Below are 17,642 nucleotides of genomic sequence, written 5' to 3' on the forward strand. Positions count from 1 at the left end.
TAATAGGGGTACACCTCTCCCTCGATTCATCATATTTTAGCATAGCTCTTTGTATAGTGTTGTTATAGAAAAGGACATAAAACACTGAATCATGTTAGTACTGCCTTCTTTTTTTTCATTATAGAATTGGTTTAAGAGAGTAGTAAAACTATCTCTCTTATTCTTCTTTTACCAGAATAGGGTGTTGAATCCTAAACTATAACCTTTAATAACCACTTTGTATCATCATCATCATATCCTGAACGAAGACTTAAACAAGTAACAGATACATCTACTGCATGAAGGCAAGAGGGTTAGAAGAATCATTTTCTCTCAGAACTTGTTGTCTAATTTTGTTAAATAAACAAGCTAACTTTTCAGCCTATAAATTCCACCCATGATACTTCTGTATTTAACAAAACTTCCAAGTTACAACACGAGCAACAATGAGGACCTATAAAAAAACCCGTGCCTAATTTTTTAATGGAAGCATATGCCCACTCTCCATTGACAAAAATCACTAAGAATTCAACACAATAAAAACAACATTAAATAGAAAAGAAGCTATTATATGATAATCTCTATAATACACTCATTTGGAGTCGGTAAAATCTGCATCAATCACATCCCCATCAGGTCCTTTGGCTGATGATTGTGAAGCATCCGGACCTGCATCAGCACCAGGTGGTGCAGGCCCTGCCCCTGGTGTTCCGGGCTGGTTGTATAGTGACTGACCAAGCTGCATAACTTCCTGGTTAAGGGCAGCAATGGCATCCTTAATAGTTTGGGTGTTATCACTGGAAATGGCATCTTTAAGCTCTCCCAGTTTCACTTCAACCTTCTCTTTCACAGGGCCAGGAACCTTTTCTCCAAGCTCTTTCAACTGCTTCTCAGTCTGGTACACAACAGAATCTGCTTGGTTCTTCGTGTCAATGGCATCCCTCTTCTCCTTGTCTTCCTTAGCAAATTTCTCAGCCTCATTTACCATCCTTTGTACCTGCAATACATACAATGCAAGAGATCATTGTAATTAAATAATCATTGAAGCTTCCGACTTTAAATGTCTCATTAATAAAAGACATCAACACTGTTGTATATATGTGTATGTCAGTATATGAGTAATTGATTGACAGCCATAGATAGAACATGCCTCATCACTTGGCAAGGTGCTAGCACCGGTAATGGTAATATCTTGCCTCTTCCCTGTACCCTTGTCTACCGCCGAGACTGAGAGGATTCCGTTAGCATCAATGTCAAACTTCACCTCAATCTGAGGAACCCCACGAGGTGCAGGAGGGATACCATCCAAGCGGAAGCTACCGAGAGATTTATTGTCCCTGACAAATTCTCTCTCTCCCTGAAGAACATTGATCTCTACACTGGTCTGTCCATCAGCAGCTGTTGAGAAAACCTCTGATTTGGAGGTAGGAAGAGTAGTGTTTCGAGGGATAATTTTGGTCATTACACCACCTAGAGTTTCCAGACCAATGGATAAAGGAGTAACATCCAACAGCACGATGTTACTAACATCTCCAGCCAAGACACCAGCCTAAAATCAATCCAAATTTAAAAAAAATATTAGTCAACATACATAATATAATACCCTACAAGAAAACAATGTTTTCACACGGAACAGTCTTAATCTTAAACCGCATCCTCTCCCCCATGCTCCCCAATTTTTCCTATATGAAATTAAATAATTCCTCAATTTTACATACCTGAACTGCAGCTCCAAGGGCGACCACTTCATCTGGATTGACAGTGACATTAGGGTCCTTCCCGGTCAGCTTCTTTACAAGCTCCTGCACAGCAGGGATACGTGTTGATCCACCCACCAGTATCACCTCATCAAGATCCTTAAATGAGAGTTTTGCATCCTTCAATGAGTTTTCAACAGGTGTCTTGAGCCTGAAACAAATTGATTTAAGCATATTATTAGTACAGTTGAGTAATTTTTTGTTTAGATTTAGAAGGATCGTCAGGGAATGAGCAAAATCATGTCCACTCAATAACATGATTGTCACTTGCTCAAGTTCGATGTACTAAAATTTAGATTTAATTATCATTACCTGTCAAGAAGATCTGAACTTAACTCCTCGAATTTAGCCCTTGTAAGGGTTGTCTCAATATGTTTGGGGCCATCTGCTGTAGCAGTTATGAATGGCAAACTGAAAACACAGACATTCACAAGTTAGTTGTTTGCAGAAAGGTTAAATAAAAATAAGGACACTAAAAACTAGTGTATTCAGTGTAAATTGCAGTGTGGGTAAGTAAATACCTGATATTGGTTTGAGAGAGTGATGAGAGCTCCATTTTAGCTTTCTCAGCTGTCTCTGTAAGACGCTGAAGAGCTTGTTTATCTTTTAAAAGATCGATGCCCTCATCTCTCTTGAAACTGGAAGCCAACCAGTCGACGATTCTCTAAAGTTGGGAAGAGATGATAAGTTAGGAAAGATATAGTAATGATAAGATATAAGTAGTAAAAGAAGAGAATAGAAGTGGAACCTTGTCAAAGTCGTCACCACCCAAGTGAGTATCACCAGAAGTAGAGAGGACTTCAAAGACTCCATCACCAACCTCAAGTACTGGAATGAAATATAAATGAGAAATGAGGAAATAAGGTGAGAAATGGAAAATGATATAAAGTATATAAAAATACCTGAGACATCAAAAGTACCACCACCAAGGTCAAAAACCAAGATAGTCTCATTGTTTTTCCTTTCAAAACCATAAGCAAGAGAAGCAGCAGTGGGTTCATTGATAATACGAAGAACGTCTAAACCGGCAATACGACCAGCATCCTTAGTAGCAGTCCTTTGAGAATCATTAAAATATGCAGGAACAGTGACAACAGCTTTAGTGACTTTATCATTCAAAAACTTTGAAGCATCATCAACAAGCTTCCTCAATACCTGAGCTGATATTTCTTCAGCTGCAAACTGTTTTCCAATTGCAGGACAATCAAGTTTCACATTTCCGTTATCATCACGAATCACTTTGTATGAAACCTGTTTCGATTCTTCATCCACCTCAGACATCTTCCTCCCAATGAATCTCTTCACTGAGAAGAACGTGTTCTCAGGGTTCACCACTGCTTGACGCTTCGCAATTTGACCTACTAGTCTGTCACCGTTCTTAGTGTACGCAACCACCGAAGGAGTCGTCCTCTGCCCCTCCGCGTTTGTTATGATGGTAGGTTTGCCACCTTCCATGGCGGCGACGGCGGAGTTGGTTGTTCCCAAATCGATACCGACGACTTTCTCATTGACAACTCTGAGAGGACGGAATCGGTTTGTGTTGATCTTGAAGGATGCAGAACGAGGGAAGGGTGTGGATTTGATCCTCTGACCGAGAAAGGAAGGAGTACCGAGACCGTATATTTGAGCACTTGAAGAACCCATAGCGAATTGAATTGAATTGAAATGGAGACAAATATGAACCCTAAACCCTATCCCTTATAATATCCCTATCCTTGTATTGAGATTGAGATATATATAATATAAGTTCTTTTCTTTTATGCTGCTGCCACTTGGACCTAACAATTCACCACTCAATTCATCTATTCATTCCTTCCAAAAATTAGGTTTCACTATTTATTTTTTAAGTACTCCACACAAATGTAATTAACACAAAATTTATTAATAAAATAAAAAAATATATTAAAAATAACATAAAATTATTTTAAAATAAAAACAATTGGAACATTTCTCAATAATGGTCAACCTCATGTAGAAAATTTATTAATAAATGATGGACATAAGTTGAAACCTATTAATCAGTATTGAAATGATTTAAGTATTTATCTTGGGTAATTGCCTACATGATCATACAAATAATCAAAATTATTATCATATGATAGTAATTTAGGAGATGAGATGTTCTTATTTCTATTATAGACCGATGTTTATTTCTCGAGTGTTGATTTTTCACACTAATTCATCAACATCACTTATTGCATTAGAAACAATGTTTATGAGTGATTTGTGAGGGGGAAAAGGAAGCTGCAAAATGCCTAAACAATATCAAAAAGGGGAATTCAACACAAAACAAGTTCAAGTGGTATATAATTACACAAGATATATTTTCTCATACCTATATCGTACTAAAATGATCAGTAACACATCTGAGTTAAATAAATATATGAAAACGTGGTCTGCTGAGCATGAATAGAACTATAAATTGAAGAGATTGAAACTTTTCATATAAGATGTATCCTTAGAAACTCTTTCTTCTGTGGCATTCATTCTTAGATTACAGCCTGCTAGGTGTGCAAAGCCATAAATAAGTTGTGTTTACGAGCATGTTGAGGAATAAGCTGATTGATGACATCAGGGGGAATGCCAGATAGTTCTGCAAGAATGAACAACTTATTATTATAAGAAAGGAAGGATGAGTAGAAACTCTTTCTTCTGTGGCATTCATTCTTTGACTCACCCTCGGGTTTAAAATTAAACAGCGGAGGAAGTGGGCGGCCATTAGGAAGGCGGGTTATTGGGTCCCTTAATTCATCAAAGAAGGGATGAATGCAAGCTTCCAACTGCAGTACCATAATAATACGGTGACCATAAAACAATGTTATACCAACAGCTTCATTCCTTTTCAGATAGTTATTCTTCAAGTCAAAAAATGGAGTGCTTAAACTTACAGCAGTGCATCTCAAATTGGGAGAGTACTGAAAGAACCTACAGATAAGGTCCACTGCTTCTGGGGGTAAACGTTTCTGAAAGACCTGTCAAATTAAGATAACATCACCCAAATAAGACTCCTTTAAATTAATGTTAGCATTACTTTACACATGCTCAAATTCACTAGCTTCACACCACATGCATTAAGGGACTAAAATAACAATATAGATCCAATTGAGACATTAATGCCTTTCCCTGATTTAGGGATTTCCATCACAATCCATTTAATTAGTCAAGAGTTGACTGATCCCACGATTAAAAACTAGCTCACCTGGGCAAAGAATTAGCGTTAACAGATTAACTTACATCCTGAATTTCTAACACATTCCACTCTCAGTAACTGCATATTAAACAAGTAAACAAGGGAGAAGAGAGTTGACCTTGTGCCATGGATGAGGTTTTATCTGCGGAAACTTAAATTCAGTATAATTTGGGTTCATGCACTTTATCTCTTCCCTGGTTGGAGTTCCCAAAACCTGAAGAATTTGTTTAAACAATTTGTCATTGCTTTGAGGAATACTAAGCTACATAATGTAGCAGAACTAGGGAAATCTAAGTAACAAAAATATGTTTGTAAAGGAAAATTTGTTTTTTCTTTACTCTATCTCACTCAAACCAAGATGTAATCCAAGTATACAAAAGCACCATTACATGCGAGACTGGAAATCATTACGCAAAAACAACATATATCATATCCCTTTCCTTGAGGCAGGACAAAAATAAAATGTCAAAACCCATGGAAAATGTATCATTTCCAGCTGATCCAACAGAATTTACAATAAATATAAACTCTAAGCAAAATGTTTCAGAGTTCACTGAATATTAAAAAATTGTATATTCTAGGATACCCAAATCCTGATTATTGGAAAAATATGTCCTCACCTTTATGATTTCAACTAGTTGATCAACTCCACTCTCTCCAGGAAACAAAGGCTGCAAAATAAGTTGAATTTCAAGGTAAATTGAAAAACATTGACAAGCAAAAACAAACAAATGACAAAACTCATTTCACATGTTTATTTAAACATAAAATTACCTGTCCAAGAAATAATTCAGCCATTACACATCCAGTTGACCATATATCTATGGCAGTTGTATATTCAGTGGCACCAAATATAAGTTCGGGAGCACGATAGTATCTTGAACAGATGTAAGAAACATTAGGCTCTCCTTTCACCTGATGAATAAGAACATGATTGAGACTTGAGCATAAAAAGAAAAGGATTCGGTCAGCCACCAGCGAACATAGCTCAATATCTTACCAACACTTTTGCACTCCCAAAATCACAAAGTTTCAGCTGATGAGTGTGTGGGTTCACCTGAAATGAGTAATATGTATTTCAGCAGAACAAGTAACTTGTAAGGATGAAAGAGCAAGCAGGGTTGTATACATTTCACCATAATTGAGTAATGTTTCCTTTACTGTGGATTTATATAGATGGAAGTGTCTTCGATGTATATAAATCCAGTGCCAGAAATGGATAACTGAAAGAAGTGTCTTACGAGAAGATTTTGAGGTTTGATATCACGATGACATATACCAATGCAATTATGAATATAAGCAAGGGCCCTGCAAATCTGCAGGCAATATAAGAGAAAATGAGTTAAATAGGTAGATGTGAATGGGCATTATTAACATTTGAGAACATATTAATACATACCTGGTAGGAATAAAGCTTTACATAGATTAAAGGCATGTGGTGGTTGATCCTGGAATAGTTCCTTGCAATACGGTTGAGAGTTTGAGGAACATATTCAAGGACAAGATTCAAGTAAAGTTGTTGTTTGTGAGTAGTTGAAAAGAAAGAATGGGTAAGGGCAACAATATTTGGATGATGGAGCATTTGCATAATCTGTAACTCTCGATTCTTGTAGCGGTTGTCCTGGAGAACCTTCTTGATGGCTACAATCTCTCCAGTTAGTGTAGATTTAGCCTGTGGAGTGGAGTGGAGTGGATGAAAAAAGTATGAATAGTGAATAGTGAGTAGTGTATATGAAAATAAAGAGGATAGAAAGTGTTAGTGTTAGTGGCTGACTTGGAAAACAAGACCAAAAGAGCCAGTTCCAAGTACATGTTGTGGAATATAGGTAACATCTTCATCTTCAGTTCCATGAATGATATCGCTATTATGATGATGATGATGATGATGATCCGTCAAACTCATATGAAGCATCTCTCGGGAGAGGCAATGGAGAGAAGTAGAAGAACCAACCATCAAGTCTTCATTACTATTATTATTATTGGTATCATTTCCAATTTCATCAAAATCATCACCATCGTGCTGTAAACATTCAAAGGAAATACATTTCATGAGATCTAAGTATCTAACAATAATAGATAGATAGATAGATAGATAGATAGATAGATAGATAGATAGATACCTGGAAGTTGAATGAGTTGAGTTGCATTTTAGTGAATCAGTTGTCAGCTAAGGTTGCTTCACACTAACACCGATCCAGAACAACAACTGTGTTTTTTCACCTTTATTTATTTATTTATCTATCTATTCCCCTACTTTCCCATTCTCTTTCTATTCCCATACTTCAACATAATAATAATAATAATAATAATAATAATTACTATATTCTCATCCCAACCATCTTTTTTATTTTTACACAAAAATAACTCTTCCTTTAATATTCCATATATAACGAGTTTTAATAAACGCTTTTTGAAAACATTTTTTACAAAAATCCCAACTTTCTCCTGAACTTATTTATTTTCACGAGTTGTTTTTCAGATATCCTTACTAAAATTCTTAGATAAATTGTACACTTTCATCCAAGTGGTTAGCCTTTATGAAAGATGAATAATGAATAATAAATAGCAACGGTTAACATATTATGGTTGAAAAAAAGAGTGAGAGGTTAGAGATGGTAATATTAATAGATATAGTAGAGACTAGTAAGTAGTATAGCAATAGCTTTGAATGTCATCACATTCCACAACTACACAAGTGCATTGGCAATTCATCAAATTCATATGTAAGAACAACCAATATAACATGCTGACAAATGCAACACCACACTTTACAGTTTTGACAATTAGAGCATAATCATCAATATCCACACAGTAACAACTCCTTCAACACATTATTTCCTTAGTACTCTATGGTATTTCCCTACAAGAACAAACTCCATCGTAAACAGAAGAAGCTTGCCAGTTTTCCATCATCAGAGTAATGAGCAGATATGTAGTCCCAAAATTATCCAACATCATTAGCAAGTGCCCACTTGCATATATATAAGAACTAAGGAGAAAGATACATAATACCCCGGATTTATATTTACACTTAAGACTACTTCAGAAAATAGTGTATAAACCCACCACTCAACTTGCCATCATTCTTCAAACAGGCAACAGCTTGTAAAAAGGGGACACCACGTAATTTTGATACCATTCTTTTCATTTCTCTGTACTCGGAGCCATCTTCAGTGAACTTATGTCTGAATATTTTAAGCCACAACTCAAATGGATCACAGTACTTGCCTCTCTTGTAAAAGAATTTTTTTACCACACTCATTTACTTAAAAGAATCTGTCAACCAAAATGACAGAATCCGCCACCTAGCAAATGGATGCTCCAAAATTGTAAGTCAGCAAGCTTACCACTGCAAAAGGCAAAATCATCAAACTTGACACAAGTAAATACAAGAAAAGTAACTACAACTAATTTGAGCAGTTGAACACAACAAAGGTTTTCCATATTGGGTCAGTAAACATATAAAACCACATGATTTATCATTACAACTTCCAGGGTATGGTTAGAAAATGTGAAGGGCCACTAGAAAGAGGGGGGAGATTTAAAGAAAGTCAAGCCAGAAAGTATTTCACTCACATGCCTATTAAAAGAACAGAAAAACCACTTTACAGTTCAAACAAAAATCCACAAAACTAACATTAATTTAAATGACAAAATATTATATAGTAAACTACACAGAAAATCAATGATGACTAGATGTATAGTAATATGAACCTCATAATCATAAATATTATCCTAAAATGCCTATGCCACAAGATAAATGTCAGGTCATAAAGAGGTTAGGTAAGTCCTAATTTTAGTTCATCAACAAACATCTTCCTAAGCTATGCAACTACAGGCCGAATCAAGAGAATGTGCCTCACCAATCTAAATATTCTAGGTCCCAGAACTTGCTTTTTGAACCCAAACTTGTTTCTGCAAATTAAAGAGAGATAATGACCAATTATTGAACCAGAAAGGAAATATGCAGTCCCACCATGCAGAAATCAAACTTTGTACCTCATGGGAACCATAAGCAGAGCCACCAGTTCTTCTAGGAGGCTTCCCCTCACTTGAAAGTGTGTAGCTGTCAACATCCTTCACACCATGTGTTGGACCACGGCGACCAAAGTGCTTACTGAAACCTAAGTATACATGGCAATGGAATTTAAGTAGAAAACAACCAAAAGGCAAGCATAAAAATATCCAAGTAACTGCTTCCCAAAGCCAAAACCAACCATTTTCTGATGAATGACTGGCACGGCCACTGCCAAGAGATTTTAGCTCTCCACTTCTTGCATTTGGCTTGTCGTGTTTCAGCTCTGCTTGACCTCCTGTTTCATATGCAATACATGGAAAAAATTCCAAATTGTGGAGAGTACGTAAGCAGGCTGTAATAAACTTTCCATAGACAAAAGGTATTACCGCAAGCATCAATATGTCAGTTGTATAGTTAGGATACTGGTGCCCTAACCTCCCCCCTTTATCACAAAATAAAGCATGCAACATGGACAAATAAAGCATGCACCTTCCAAAAGAAAATCATAGGTAAAAATAAAGCATGCACCTTCCAAAATATCTGCTTGTGAGGATGCAGACAATGATAAAGAATCATCACTCCCATTGGAACGATTTGTCCATACACCGCGATCAGGTCTATCCCTATGTCTAACACGCCTCTCCTGCTTCTCACTAGAAACGTGTAAATCATGCATACCAATCCTATTCTCTGGTGTCCCATTAGTGCTCTTCAAAATCATCGGAACATGTAAGGAGCGAGGTGGTTGTTTTCCTTTTTCTAGATTGGATGTTTGGATTTGCTGCTCTGAGTGAGGCCTGGAAGACTGACTTTGATGCAAATCTTTGTTTGAAAGTATGCTTCTGATAATCCTTCCAGTACCTTCAGGCCGGTGACTCCCCTTCAGAGCTGTTGAATCAAGAGCAGTTTTAGCTGAAGATGTTATGCTGTTATGTTGTGACATGCTGTCAAAGTCAGATATCTGCATAACAAAAAAACAAAAGCAAAATAGACTCTTAGCAGAATTGTAGTCATAACATGATCCTACAAGATGAAATCACCAAGGACACTGGCAAAGATATACAATACAATTCATACCCAAATTGACACAGAATAAAGGATCATCACATTTCCTATATGTGGCAGCAATCAGGCAGCAGATAGCATGACTCAAATCTTGGCAGTCACTTCATGGCAACTATAATTATACGTAAAATCATTTACATTACTATTGCTTCACTTCCTAATTCTTTCATTAATGCACATTGACCTTTTATTTATTCATCGCATGTATAATGTCATACTGGGCGCCTGTATCATATTATACTTCAATCTCTCTGATTGCCATTATAAAGGTAACATTAAAACCAAAGTTTATCAGCAATTTCACTCATCAATGAAATTATAAAGGATTACCGCCCACCAGGAAGGAATAAATTGAAGTTCAACTTCAGTAAATTTAAATGACAAATTCACAATACCATGTGAAGATGAACTCAAATGATGCAAACTAGACGGGATCAAAGCAAAATCATAAAAATAGATTAATCTTTTTGTGCCATGCGAATCATAAAATAGAGAACTGAACTATTAAGAAAAGGATCAGAAGCTTACATTAATTATCTCTCGTTCCTTCCCTTTAAGAAGCAGGATTTTCTTCTTTCCAACATCATTACTTCCAGACACTCTAGCTATGAAGGACAAAGAGGTAAAAAATTATGCATAGCAAACAATAGCAATTCAAGGTACTAGAAAGGTGAGATATATTAATATTGAGAGTTATATTAAATAACAGGTTTAGAATAAAAGGCCATAAAATCATCAAAAGTAAACCCAATATATAAACTGAAAAAGGGGTTTTAAAATGATGCCTCCAAGACACAAAATAAAACTGAGAGAAAGAGAAAATTATCACATGCAATTTTGAACAAAAATATCAACCTTACCATTTGCATCAACTGTTTGAGTTCCACCTGAAGAAGCCACAGTTGAAGTTTTATTTGAAAGATGCTGATCACCTTGCCTGGGAACCGAAGTGTAAGTTGACTTGTCTTTTATAGTAGAATTTTTGCCTGGGTTCCTTGCAACATACTGTGCACAAGAGAAGCAAAATTAAACAAGTTAAACAAGAAAACACAAAGAGGTAAATCCAAGACATGCCATTGTCCAAAAATTACAAAGAAACTTTCTTTCTAAGCTACCAAATGTGAATTGTGGTTTTTTTGTCTTGGTAATCATGAAGGCTTTTTCAATCTATTATTGTACTCCTGAACGAATTAAGTTGTAAGCAAAATACCATTGTAGTGGGAACTCTCTTCTTGCCAGAACCTCGTCTTGACGCAGCAGAGCTAGGACTCCCATTTGATGATGTGCCAGTTCTTCTGCTCACTTTTCCATTAGAAATTGACCTCTGCACAAACATTATACCCATCAGGGAAGCAAAATCTGCTTATCAAATTGGGATACAAATCACAGCAGGAAATCTATTTTTTTAATTGTGAATCAAAATGCATAGCAAATTGTAGGATACATAATCAAGTGTTAAAAATAATATAACATATTTTTCGCATGTATAACTAAAAAAATAAATATAGAAATAATAATTTTTCTATTTCCTTTTTATGAATATTAATTTGATATACTTCTATTATTTATTTCATATTTATACTTTAATGATAATATCCTTATTTCCTAATCACTGTAATAATATCCTTATTATAAATGTACATTAATTATTAGGGTTTCTCTATCTTCTTTAATTATCTCCTATTCTTCTTCAAAGCCGCCAGCACTTCGCCTTCTCGGATATAAATCTCAGATCAGTAGCTTTTTTCTCCTCTTCTTCCATTTCACCACCCTCACCATGGGAGCCAGACCATCTTCCCACCGTTAGAGGCTCTGTCGTCTGCCACTTGCTGTCCTTAAAATTCTGCCTTTCAAGAATTGATTCATGTGTAACCTGACCCGTTTTCTAGAGCGATTCCGTTGCCTATAGAGATCAATGTTTTGTCAATGAACATGTTTATGATAGAACATTATGGTGTCGTTCGATCCATGTAGCCGACCCCAACTAGTGGGATTAAGGCTCAGTTGTTGTTTGATCTAGTTGCCTGTGTTCAGTATAGCCCAGGAAATTCTCAAGCGACTCGGGCCAAATTGATTCATCAAGAGTTCTATAGGCAGCCCCGTGACACATGACGAATCGCAGTTTAATTTGTACGATACAACTGATTCTAACTATGTTGAGCACAATACCAATGGTGTATAGAAAAATAATAAAAGAAGGATATTTATCAGGTATTTGTTCCGCTCAGCACAAATGCACTCTCCTTATGTCCACACACATCCATACATAGAACAAGAGACATAATGACAAGTGACAAGAAACATATTTCTTTAAAACTTAATGAGTTAATCCAATGCAAAAATACCCGAGGTCCTTTGGCAGCTCTTTTCTGGCGCACAAAGTCCATCAGTGGGGTAACAATAGGAATATCCTTTGCAGCACCTGTGTAAGGACAAATTCAATAAATACAGAATACGAAAAAAATTGTTCTACCTGACAATTGAATTCATGGCTATTTATGTCTCTCTACACTTTATAAACTTAATTTTACAGCATGTTTATATTAATTGACCAACCAGATCGTTCTGCATCCCTCTTCTCCAACTGTATCTCAGCACTCGGAAGATTCTCAACAGGTTTGGCGAGATGTTCAAGAAACTCCAGATAATCAGAATCTAAATGTTCAGGCGAAAATACTTAGAATTATTTATGAAAAGGATTAAAATGAAAAGTATAATTCCCTTTGAGGAACACATATATTTTAGTTTAGTTGAATCTTTGTGTTAGTGGTACCTTTGTATATTGTTCCATCACGGCCATCCTTTTTAGAGGAGTGATTTGGAACACGCTGTGAAGGAGCATATTCAACAATGACTTTGAACTGGGTTCCTGGGAAGGGGAAGAAGAAATGAAAATGAAAATGATGATGATAATGATGAAGAAGTTGAAAAGATGTTAGTGAGTTACCTTTTTCATTAACAAAAATGTGGCCATTAAAGAAGTGAGCAAAGTCTATAACGTCCTCTGGAGTGTTGAAGTCAATGTAGGCCCTAGAATATGAACTATGCTTGTGGCTGAAAATGTATATATTATATTATTATATTATTATATAATAATGAATAAACATCCATATGAAGGTAAATGCCCCCTTCCCCCGAAACACATTTCAAGCTGTGATGTAAATAACATACTAAGACTGTAAGAGTAATCGAGGATATAAATAATAATAATAATAATAATAATAGTGAATAATAATGAATAATAATAATAAAAATAACCTGAATTTGGCAGGACGGAAAGAGAACCAGTTGTAACGATCGGAGAAGAGAGAATCAATTTGTTGAAAGAGAGAGGATTCAGAAAGGGAAGGTGGCAAGTGCCGTAACACCACCTTAGTCCGACCCTTCATCTTTTGATGAGAAAGAAAGAGAGAAAGAGAGAAAGAGAGAAAGAAAGATAGATAGAGAGATAGAGAGATTATTACATCACATATTGTTTGTTGTGTACAAAGCAAAGAGCGAGCCCTAATTCAACACAAAACCCCCAATTTCTCATCCCTTGCCTTTTCCGCTTTCCATGTTTTATTATATTTCATCAAATTCCATTTCTACCTATATCTTTACTAACTATTAAATTACAATCACACCCATCAGACTTCATGCAATTACAATCATACCCTTATCCTCCTTAATATACATGTACATAGGACTATGTCCTATCATCCATTACATTCATTTTGGTTCAACTACTCACCCCACATGTTATCTTTCATGACGGTGTGTTTCAACTACTACCCTAATATTTCATTATATAGTATTTTGATGGGAGTTAGTTTTTTTGAAGTCAATGGATAGAAGGGAAAAGACTTGAAAGTCATGAAATATATTGATGAGATAACTCTCAGGTCTTCTATTTTTCTTCTTTCCCCTCCAAAATCAAATTCGGAACTGAGAGAAAGTGAGGAAAGTCTAAGCATGAGCCCTACCTAGTAACCATGTCACCTTGGAATTTGTGGAGATGGTCATGTTATTAACCACAACAGACCTTTGGAGATGAATCACTTCAAACACCTACCTTGTTGGAATTTCATTTTCACCAATTCTCCTAATTTTTTCCTCTATTAACCGCTAGGGCATTCACTTTCAGGTGCCATGGAGGAGTAGCATACTCCTAGTTTGTTAGATTCTTTTGTTTTTGTGAGATGATTAGATTACATACATGCGTATATCCAAATAAATAAGTAACCATCAAATATGTAATACAACTGGAGTGTCTCTTTGACTGTATTGCAACATATAATATTTTTGACATCATTCTTCAATCATTTCATTTCATGTTTGCATTGCAGGTTGTTGTCCTAGAGTTTGAAGGGAAAACAAGTGATATTGTTATCATCAAACAGCCTTCAAGGGAAGATTTTGTTATGCTAGTTATTTTCAGTGTGAATACCAAGTCAAGTTGTGAACAACAATATCTTATACTTGCAGGTTCTCCTATATAAGAAAGTACTTGAGGTACTGCATCAATCATCCGACTATTACTATAACAAACATGTAATACAGATCCTCTGCATTCCTTAAAACAAATCACTCATTCATGGACATTATATATCACCTTTAACATGCCAATGCTACAATGGAATACATATATCAACAAATTTGAGCAAATTTAATCTTCTCTTCACCTACTATGCTGATAAATAATTATCTAAGTAAGAAAAACAATCATTGAATATAAATAACATTACAAACATCCAATCATTGAATATGTGAAATTGCAAGTCAGTCCCTTAGGCCAAGCTCAAGCTCTAACTCATCATCCTCTTCAAATAGTTTCAAAAGACGTGCATATTGCTCTTCTCTTTTCTTCTTCCTCCACAACTTAAAAAGTAGAAAAGAGAGCAAAGAAAGTACCACAAGCACAATCAATACAATCACAATTATAGAACTAGTGTTGTTGACATCAGCTTCACTCTTTGAACCATCTTTAGACCCAGGTGAGTCATCACAAAGGCCTGACAAAACACCCACAAAGGTTAATCAGATATTATACTTTAGAATCTCTTGTCTATGTCTATGAGAAACATACATAATATGTAAGTATAGTGAAGAAATTAACATTATTATTATCACAAGAAGAATTAAATACAGATAAGAATATTAAAATTGAGAAATTCAGAGAAGAAGATTGTAACGAATTATTATTGTGAGGAATGAAACACAGAAATTAGGAAATCTAAAAATGAAAATAGAAAAAGGGAAGTAGGAATACCAAAGATGAAATGTAAAGAGGAGCAGAGAAGGAAGAAGAGGAGCGATCTGCATCTTGGAATTGCACTATCCATACTTCTCGATCCACAAACAAACAAACAAAAATATGTGACTTTCAAATCACAAATTATATAATCAATAAAAACATTTATTACTCTTCACACTATTTTCTTAATCACAATCTTATTTTAATTTAAATCACAAAACATCTCTAATATCTGCCATGTATTGATTTATTTTAGGACTATGAATATAATTTGACCACAAATTCATCAATTAAATTGATTTTTAAGATTTATATTTATAGAAAAAATGTATATATTCTCATTACATAATTCACATTTATATTTAATCATTATTGACTCTTCAAAAAAATTAATTCAAACACAATAATTATATATAAAATTAAAAATATTACCCTCTTATATTTAAGCATGTAAGTGTAATTTATTTATCCTCATATATGACATTGCAAAAAAAAAAATCTCCTTACAATTTTTTTCCATTTTTTAGAAAAATCCCCTTTTATCTTTTTTTCCTTCTTACATCACATCAATACTTGAAATATACATAATTACATATGTCATGTTGATATGTGTTTGTTTCAAGTAGTATATGTTTGATTCACAAGAGAAGCATACCCCGAGCAAATGGGAAATCGTATAGCCCGTGTAAGTGTATGTAATATGTTTGCAAAATAGTCCAATCAGAGCCTCAAACTAATAGAGAAATTGGTTATCTTTTATTATACAGTTGAGAAGTGATAGGAAGATTCAGAACTACATTTTATCCAAGGATTCCAATACATGATATTTAAACTGTTATTGAAACATCCACATCAGAGTCCAGTTAATAAAAAGTAGAAGATTACAAGTTTTACTTAACCAGTTGCTATTCTGTGGAATTGGTTGTCCCTTCTTCTGTGAGGGTGTTTGACGAATCCGTGCTTCAGACCCCTGGCTTACCATCCTGCAGATAAGTTCAAAACACATGAGTCATTGAGGGCAAAATGGCATGTCCAAGTTATCCCTATGAGTAGGAATAGTGAAGTGCCTCAATCTCCCTTGTTGTTTCTTCATGTACTTGTGACATAGAAAAGTGATAGAGAACTTATCTTCCACAACCCTGTTGACATCATGCACAAACACATGAGTCTCTCCAAAACCATCTCTATTCCTAGCCATCATCCCAGCTGTATATATAGCACTCATCCTCCCTGGTGCTTCATCATAATACCCTGTTGGTGCATCCACCATTATCACATCCCATCTTGTTTCATAAACAATGCTTGGCAACCCTTTCAATGCAAGTTGGCAAATCGAGTATCTAGGATCCCTTACTTCTCTACACTCTGCTCCTTTTCCAATCTCCATTAGATTTTCAGCCTCATTCACCTTGCTATCATACCTCACATGGTATGACTCTAACATTGGAAACGTTCTTCTTATTTGCTCAATCCATGACTCATCTTCTTCAACGAAGATTGTCCTGCCACCATGGTTCAGTTCACTCCACATCAGACTATCATGGCCTAACCCGAACACCAAAAAGTTGCATGGTGATCGTTTTTCCAAGATTCTTGCTGACACTGATATCTCTTTAAGTGTTTGTTGTGGGGTTATGGTTGAGGTTGCGTAGTGGATGAGAGCTTGTGATAGGGAAGGTGGGATCTTGGTGCAAGAATTGGAACATTCTGTTGTTGAAGCTTTGAGTAGAGATGTTTGTGAAGTTGAGGACATGTGGTATTGGTTTAGATCATTGGAAGTAGAAGTTAAGTTTGATCTTAGAACAAAGAGGAGGAAAAAGGCAACCAACAATGCTAGAGTGAGGAGCTTCAAGTTGAGAGTTTGATGTGTTTTAGGCCTCATGCTTGTGTTGTGTGAGTGAAAAAATGATGGGTGTATGAATGCAGCTAGGTATGGAATTTGAGGGATATAACATGAGAAGTAAAGGGTAGAAATAATTAGCAGCATTTGATGCTTGGAAGCCAAGGGACATGCAGTTGATATATATATTTGATAGATGAACTGCCAGGTTCAATTGTGAATGAAGCAAATACCAGTGTCTGTCTAGTGGTTGTTGCATCTGCAAGTTTGGTGGGATTTCTTTTTATATCTATCTAATTTTACCCCTCTCTGTCATGAGCTTATTCGTGAGTTTACTTTGCTTTGGCTTGGTTCACAAACTAAATTCTAATCACACTTATGTATTTTCTAATGCATATCAAGTATCATGTCCAATGGAACACTAGTTCTCTAGGCTCTCTCCATTTAAAATCTGAATGCAATTAATAATCAACATTTCACTTGTCATTATGATAATCAGAGACTCCTCTTCAGTAATGGAGAGACAAATGATGTCAAAAACAAAAAAAAATATGATA

At 35.5% G+C, this 17,642-nt stretch overlaps 5 protein-coding genes across 7 annotated transcripts; all 5 read right to left on the bottom strand.

Annotated features, from left to right (window-relative positions):
• Positions 341–3,447, bottom strand: LOC109345703 (stromal 70 kDa heat shock-related protein, chloroplastic). The gene is made up of 7 exons (XM_019584857.1): positions 2,639–3,447; positions 2,485–2,564; positions 2,258–2,400; positions 2,049–2,147; positions 1,698–1,887; positions 1,130–1,528; positions 341–976 (listed from the first exon to the last, which is right to left on the bottom strand). Exons 1-7 carry the CDS (start codon positions 3,378–3,380, stop codon positions 572–574), a joined length of 2,058 nt encoding a protein of 685 aa, XP_019440402.1. The 5' UTR covers positions 3,381–3,447; the 3' UTR covers positions 341–571.
• On the bottom strand, positions 4,162–7,088 carry LOC109345710 (shaggy-related protein kinase kappa-like). Its single transcript, XM_019584867.1, has 11 exons — positions 7,047–7,088; positions 6,701–6,946; positions 6,326–6,598; positions 6,168–6,242; positions 5,927–5,983; positions 5,701–5,841; positions 5,547–5,597; positions 5,045–5,140; positions 4,625–4,708; positions 4,414–4,516; positions 4,162–4,329 (listed from the first exon to the last, which is right to left on the bottom strand). The coding sequence occupies exons 1-11, from the start codon at positions 7,071–7,073 to the stop codon at positions 4,241–4,243; spliced, it is 1,242 nt and encodes a 413-aa protein (XP_019440412.1). The 5' UTR covers positions 7,074–7,088; the 3' UTR covers positions 4,162–4,240.
• LOC109345707 (regulator of nonsense transcripts UPF3-like) lies at positions 7,664–13,581 on the bottom strand. Of its 3 annotated transcripts, XM_019584863.1 has the most exons (14): positions 13,268–13,579; positions 12,957–13,063; positions 12,783–12,878; positions 12,566–12,664; positions 12,355–12,431; positions 11,220–11,333; positions 10,870–11,014; positions 10,538–10,614; positions 9,949–9,967; positions 9,473–9,913; positions 9,144–9,239; positions 8,926–9,050; positions 8,790–8,841; positions 7,664–8,275 (listed from the first exon to the last, which is right to left on the bottom strand). In XM_019584863.1, exons 1-13 carry the CDS (start codon positions 13,396–13,398, stop codon positions 8,803–8,805), a joined length of 1,566 nt encoding a protein of 521 aa, XP_019440408.1. In that variant the 5' UTR covers positions 13,399–13,579; the 3' UTR covers positions 7,664–8,275; positions 8,790–8,802. The 3 variants fall into 3 exon arrangements, with proteins under 3 accessions (XP_019440408.1, XP_019440410.1, XP_019440409.1); XM_019584865.1 differs by lacking the exon at positions 8,790–8,841 and having other exon boundaries at positions 13,268–13,581; XM_019584864.1 differs by lacking the exon at positions 9,949–9,967 and having other exon boundaries at positions 9,473–9,905; positions 13,268–13,577.
• LOC109345713 lies at positions 14,566–15,380 on the bottom strand. Its single transcript, XM_019584871.1, has 2 exons — positions 15,261–15,380; positions 14,566–15,003 (listed from the first exon to the last, which is right to left on the bottom strand). The coding sequence occupies exons 1-2, from the start codon at positions 15,331–15,333 to the stop codon at positions 14,771–14,773; spliced, it is 306 nt and encodes a 101-aa protein (XP_019440416.1). The 5' UTR covers positions 15,334–15,380; the 3' UTR covers positions 14,566–14,770.
• Positions 16,159–17,243, bottom strand: LOC109345712 (glucuronoxylan 4-O-methyltransferase 1-like). Its single transcript, XM_019584869.1, has one exon. It carries the CDS (start codon positions 17,230–17,232, stop codon positions 16,255–16,257), a length of 978 nt encoding a protein of 325 aa, XP_019440414.1. The 5' UTR covers positions 17,233–17,243; the 3' UTR covers positions 16,159–16,254.

Source organism: Lupinus angustifolius, chromosome LG04 (genome assembly GCF_001865875.1).
Source record: "Lupinus angustifolius cultivar Tanjil chromosome LG04, LupAngTanjil_v1.0, whole genome shotgun sequence".
Lineage (NCBI taxonomy): Eukaryota > Viridiplantae > Streptophyta > Magnoliopsida > Fabales > Fabaceae > Lupinus > Lupinus angustifolius.